Source organism: Gopherus evgoodei, chromosome 1, assembly GCF_007399415.2.
Source record: "Gopherus evgoodei ecotype Sinaloan lineage chromosome 1, rGopEvg1_v1.p, whole genome shotgun sequence".
Classification (NCBI taxonomy): domain Eukaryota; kingdom Metazoa; phylum Chordata; order Testudines; family Testudinidae; genus Gopherus; species Gopherus evgoodei.
In genome coordinates this window covers 254504170-254510276 of record NC_044322.1, presented here as the reverse complement: position 1 = coordinate 254510276, position 6107 = coordinate 254504170, and the positions used below count along the sequence as shown (strand labels likewise).

Sequence of the window (6107 nt, the reverse complement as noted above, 5' to 3'; positions counted from 1 at the left end):
ACTAGGTAGTGGGGGAAGCTCTTAAGCTTAGCCCATGATCATCCCAGTGGCCATGCTGGGGTGAACAGAACCAAAGACAGGTTGGGGAAGCCCTTCCACTGGGAGGGGATGGGCAAGGATGTTGCCAAGTATATCCGGTCTTGTGAGGCGTTCCAAAAAGTGGGAAAGTCCCAAGAGCAGGTCAAGGCCCCTTTCCAGCCACTCCCCATAATTGAGGCCCCATCTCAGCGAGTAGCTGTGGATATTCTGGGTCCTTTCCCAAAAAAGACACCCAGAGGAAAGCAGTACATACTGACTTTCGTGGACTTTGCTACCCGATGGCCGGAAGCAGTAGCTCTAGGCAACACCAGGACTAAAACTGTGTGCCAGGCCCTAACAGACATTTCTGCCAGGATAGGTTGGCCCTCCGAAATCCTTACAGATTAAAGGACTAATTTCCTGGCTGAGACCATGAAAGAACTGTCGAAAACTCATGGGGTGAATCACTTGGTTGCCACCCCGTACCACCATCAAACCAATGGCCTGGTGGAAAGGTTTAATGGAACTTTGGGGGCCATGATACATAAATTTGTGAATGAACACTCCAATGACTGGGACCTAGTGTTGCAGCAGTTGCTCTTTGCTTACAGGGCTGTACCACATCCCAGTTTAGGGTTCTCACCATTTGAGCTTGTGTATGGCCACGAGGTTAAAGGGCCATTACAGTTGGTGAAGCAGCAATGGGAGGGGTTTACACCCTCTCCAGGAACTAACGTTCTGAACTTTGTAAGCAACCTACAAAACACCCTCCGACACTCTTTAGCCCTTGCTAAAGAAAACCTAGGGGATGCTCAGAAAGAGCAAAAGGCCTGGTATGATAGACATACCAGGGAGCGTTCCTTCAAGGTAGGAGACCAGGTTATGGTCTTAAAGGTGCAACAGGCCCATAAAATGGAAGCATCATGGGAAGGGCCATTCACGGTCCAAAAGCGCCTGGGAGCTGTTAACTACCTCATAGCATTTCCCAATTCCTCCCTAAAGCCCAGAGTGTACCACGTTAATTCTCTCAAGCCCTTTTATTCCAGAGACTTACAGGTTTGTCAGTTTATAGCCCAGGGAGGAGATGATGCTGAGTAGCCTGACGGTGTCTACGATGAAGGGAAATGTGACGGCGGCGTGGAAGAGGTGAACCTCTCCACAACCCGGGAACGTCTGCAGCGGCAACAGATCAAGGAGTTAATGCACTCTCCCGTGAAAGTTTCCCAGAATCAACTGGTTAAAAATTGTCCTTACAATGTGAAGAATCTTGTAGTTTTATATAATTAGTAGTATAGGTAAAGGTGTATGTGTTTAATCTGTTTATTCTAAGTTCTAGGGAAAAATCACTGCCAGCGTGGTCCCACACTGTCAGCGATTTGAGGGGCGTGTCATAAACAGATAAGTAAGAGTTAATAGAACAGAAGTACTTCATATCTCTTTTGCCTATAAAGGGTTAACAAGATCAGTGAGCCTGGCTGTCACCTGACCAGAGGACCAATCAGGGGACAGGATACTTTCAAATATGAAGGGAGGGAAGTCTGTGTGTGTGCTATTAGTGTTTGGTGGTTGTTCACTCTGGGGGCTCAGAGGGACCAGACGTGCAATCAGGTTTCTCTCCAATCTCTCCGAAACAGGCTCTTATAAGTTCAGAATAGTGAGTAATAGATAGATAAGGCAAGTTAGACTTATGTTTGTTTTCTTTATTTGCAAATGTGTATTTGGCTGGGAGGAGTTCAAATGTGTATTTTGCTGAAAGGATTTTAATTTGTATTTGTATACTTAGGCTGGGAGGGTATTCCCAGTGTCTATAGCTGAAGACCCTGTAAAATATTCCATCTTAAATTTACAAAGATAATTTTTACTGTTTTTCTTTCTTTAATTAAAAGCTTTTCTTATTTAAGAACTTGATTTTTTTTTTATTCTGGTGAGACCCCAGGAGATTGGGTCTGGATTCACCAGGGAATTGGTGGGGAGAAAGGAGGGAAGGGGGAGAGAGAGGTTAATTTTCTCTCTGTGTTAGGATTACTTTCTCTCTCAGGGAGAGTCTAGGAGGGGGGAAGGTGGATTTTCCTCTTTGTTTTAAGATTCAAGGAGTCTGAATCACAGTGATCTTCCAGGGTAACCCAGGGAGGGGAAGCCTGGGGGAGGCAATGGTGAGGGAAAGGGTTTACTTTGCTTGTGTTAAGATCCAAAGGGTCTGGGTCTTAGGGGTCCCCGGGCAAGGTTTTTGGGGGGACCAGAGTGTAGCAGGCACTGGAATTCCTGGTTGGTGGCAGCGCTACAAGTACCAAGCTGGTAATTGAGCTTAGGGGAATTCATGCTGGTACCTCATCTTTTGGACGCTAAGGTTCAGAGTGGGGAATTATACCATGACAGCAGTAGATTTAAAACACAAATAAGGAATTCCTTCTTCACACAACACACATTCAGTTTGTGGAACTTGTTGCCATGGGATGGTGCGAAGGCCAAAAGCGTAACGGGGTTTGACAAAGAATTAGCTAAGTTCATGGAGGATACATCCATCAATGGCTATGGTCAGGGATGCATCCCCATGCTCTGGATGTCTCTAAACCTACAACTGCAGAAGCAGGGACTTAACAACAGGGGATGGATCACTCAATAATTGCTCTGTTTTGTTCATTCCCTCTGAACCATCTGGTACTGGCCACTCTCAGAAGACAGGATACTGGGATAAGATGGACCATTGGTCTCAACTAGTAAGGCCGTTCTTATGGTCAGAGGGATGAGCTGAAGCAGATGTCCAGTGAAAGCAAGCTCCATATGCTAGAAGCTATCACAACAGAAGATCATTCATCTGCCAACAAGAAACTATGGTGGAATTCCTTAAAAGGCAGGTGGTGTCACAATGCAAATACCGGTCTACAAGGAGCTTTTGAATGTTGTTGTTCTTTAGTCAGGAGAAATTAGAAGAAATCCAACTAGCAGAAAATGCAGTGGAAAATGAAGTTTATCCCAGGCGGGGATACAACATGGCATAGTCATGACATAAAGAAGGGACCTCAGCAGCAGAGGAGGATCTTGACATTGAAAAGTGTGAATTCAAGTATGCCCCAATGTAAGTAGGCCTTTTAAAGTGATGGATGTTGAAACACAAACTTATTGGCAGTATCCCATGGTACCTGTTACTGTGGTTTGAGCTGGCTTATGTAATTATACAAAAGAACCTAATATTTTCTGATAGCCAATAGGGAGGGAGAATGGTGGGATCTCACATTTGACATGTTACCTTACAGATTTCAATCTCCTAGGCTCTGTTCTTGTCCCAGGTGCTGAAAAGGTTAGATAACTGAAGCATGCCTTGCCTTTTGATACCTCCACCCTCTCATGTATCTTGCAGCTTGTTTGGTTTAAGGGAGACATGAACATGCGAGCTGAGGAAGCTGATATCCAGACAGTGCCGTGCCTCTGCCCAAGTAGGGACAGGTGAAAAGATCATCATTATAGAGATGGGCAAAGTGATAAAAAGATCAAGATGTGGGCAGGGGATGGGGCTAGGGGGTATCTGAGATAGGTTCTAGCCCCTGCTCTGCTGACTTGCTGTGTGACCATGGTCCCTGTCCCAGGCCATGTCTCAGTTTTCCCTATCAATAAAATGGGGGTAAGGATACAAAGGTGCTGCACAGACCACTATGTGGGAAGCTCAAACGTTGTCTTCCTCCCCACACAGGGCAGGCAGGCTGAGGCCGCTGCTTTTCCTTGGCAGCTAAAGACCGCTTCCCCTCTGCCCCAGAGACGGGTGCAGCAGGCAGATGAGCCCCGGGCCGCTCCCCTGCGAACTCAGGTGCAGGGCTGCGGGGAGCGCAGCATGGAGCATGCGTGCTGGGACGAGGGGAGGAGGGACGGCGAGGGGAGGCGGCGGCTGTTTATGTGCAGCTGGGCAGGCGGGGCAGCGGCAGAGCGCGAGTAGCGGCTCGGGCTCCTGCCTGCCCCGGCGGTACCATGCTGGCGCCGCTGCCTGCCCGCGCTCGGCAGGAGGAGGCTGCCCCGCGCCCGCGAGGAGCCAGCCCGGCAGGATGGTGACAGCCTCCGCCAGCGGCAGGAGCCGGGACCGAGCGCTGCTGCCGCCGCCTTTTCCTTCTCCGCTCCCCGCAGCCCGGGCTGCCGCTGCTGCTCCAGCCCGGCCAGGCTCCGGCAGCTGCGTGGCGGCGGCCGCGGCGCTGCTGCTGGCCGGGCTGTGCGCCCTGTGCTACGGCAACTCTCTGCGGGGCGAGTTCGTGCACGACGACGTGTGGGCGATCGTGAACAACCCGGACGTGCGGGCGGCGGCCCCCTGGGCGGGCGTCTTCGCCAACGACTTCTGGGGCAAGGCCATGGCCGAGAACACCAGCCACAAGTCCTACCGCCCCCTCTGCGTCCTCACCTTCAAGTAAGTGCCCCGGCCCGGCCAGGCGCCCGCTGCAGCCTCCCGGCGCGCCCGTGCCCAGCGGCAGCCTGGCGCCTCCTGCTGGCTCCCGGGGGAGCCCTGCGGAGCCACGGCCCCTCCCCGGGAAGGGGTGTGGGCGGAGGCGCACCCTGGGTTAAATTAACCCGGCGGGCGTTGAGAAGGGGGGCGGGACCCGCAGGGCGGCCGCTTTAGACCTGGGGGGCGCCAGCGGGGTGGGAGCCGGCGGCTTAGCCGCGCGTCCCCCGGCGGTAGCACTTGTGAGCGCCCCCTCCGTGCGCAGTCGCCAGGGTGCCCCGAGGAGGGCGGGCTGGTGGGTGCACGCAGCTGGGGGATTACTTGGCGGCTGAGGCAGCGCGGGGGCGCCTGTGAGTCTGCAGTGGGAGGAGGAGGAAGCAAAGGGCTTTTCGGGGTTTGCACCCCAGCGAGCGAGCCGCGGGCTCCGTGTGCCCCTCCTGGCTGCGGTGCTCCCCGCGGCGCGGGACGGTCGGAGCCCGCCGTGCCCCGTGGGGCAGAGGGTGAGGCGGGGTTCTGGGGCACCAGAGCTGCCCGCCCTGGCCCGGGCATGTTTGGGGCTGGGAGGCGAGCTCCGTGAGTCAGCGTTTGTGGAGGGCGCGTGTGAGCAGTGGGGCGCGGAGAGCAGAGGCGAGCCCGAGTCGAAGCCTTGCGGGCTGCCCCCGCCTCCCCCCCGAGCACCGGGGCCGGGTTGGCGAGGCTTGTGCAGCCCTTATGCCCGGGGCTGTGGTGTCTCCAACCCGCCGGGGGCGCGCGGGGGGGGGGGGGGGGAACGCTGGGTTAGCATCAGAATCAGTTTGGGCTGAGGGGACTCGTTCTCTCCGAAAGGCTGGCAGCTCTGGGCAAACCGCTTTCGCGGGAACTTGGGGGTTCTTGGCAGGTGCTCTCCGTGGCTGGCTGGTTCCGCAGCATCGGCACAGCCCCACCATCATTCCTTCTTTGTGGGCTTTGTGTCCATTCAAGAAGAATAAAAGCAGCTTAGAAAGTGCTTCGTCTCTGAAATGATCATTTAAATGTTCTAATTCCTGTTCAATCCTCCCAGCCCCCCTTAAAGAAACCAAACAAACGCCAGTGCCTTTCTGAAATCTCCTTTTCTGCAGTAAGAAAAGGAACATGACAGTTGTCTACTGATTGCTTTCAGTTACACTTCTGAGAGGAATATATTAGCAACCCTCTTTAAAAGAACCTTACTTAAAGGGTCTCCCTTAAATACTGCATTTCTTACTGTCTGACAGCTGCAACTCTCATGTCAGTCACTGAATTCAGACTCAGACAGCTATTCTGCATTAGATGGCCCTTCTGCATCACATGCAGAATAGGCAGGGAACATTTTCTGTTACAAAAGAAAAGACAAGTTGAGCAGCAGCAAAGGAACCAACAGTTGTGCCCCACTAATCCGGAAGGGAAAGCTGTCCCACTGTTTTAAAAAGGGGAGTAGATAGAGTTAGTATCAGTGCATGTAATTAATCTATGTCCTTCTGGTTATCTTATTCCTTTTTTTACTGTGTTTTGATAAAACTCTTGATGATATAAAATATTTGATATATTGTAATAAAACACATTTTAAAATTGAGGGTCATGAACTCAGTATTGCTATGAGAAGATTTATGTTACACTTATGGTCACACTTTAAGGTTATGTTTATAAATAATAGATTTATAAGCATGTAACA

The 6107-nt window shown here is 52.0% G+C and overlaps 1 protein-coding gene across 1 annotated transcript in view; it reads left to right on the top strand.

Moving 5' to 3' along the window:
- The first annotated feature begins 4037 nt into the window (after nucleotides 1–4037).
- TMTC1 (transmembrane O-mannosyltransferase targeting cadherins 1) overlaps nucleotides 4038–6107 on the top strand; it is a 227375-nt gene continuing 225305 nt past the window's right edge. Inside the window, 1 exon segment of the mRNA XM_030543349.1 lies at nucleotides 4038–4405. Within this exon segment, the coding sequence (XP_030399209.1) occupies nucleotides 4053–4405 (353 nt within the window). The 5' untranslated portion in view covers nucleotides 4038–4052.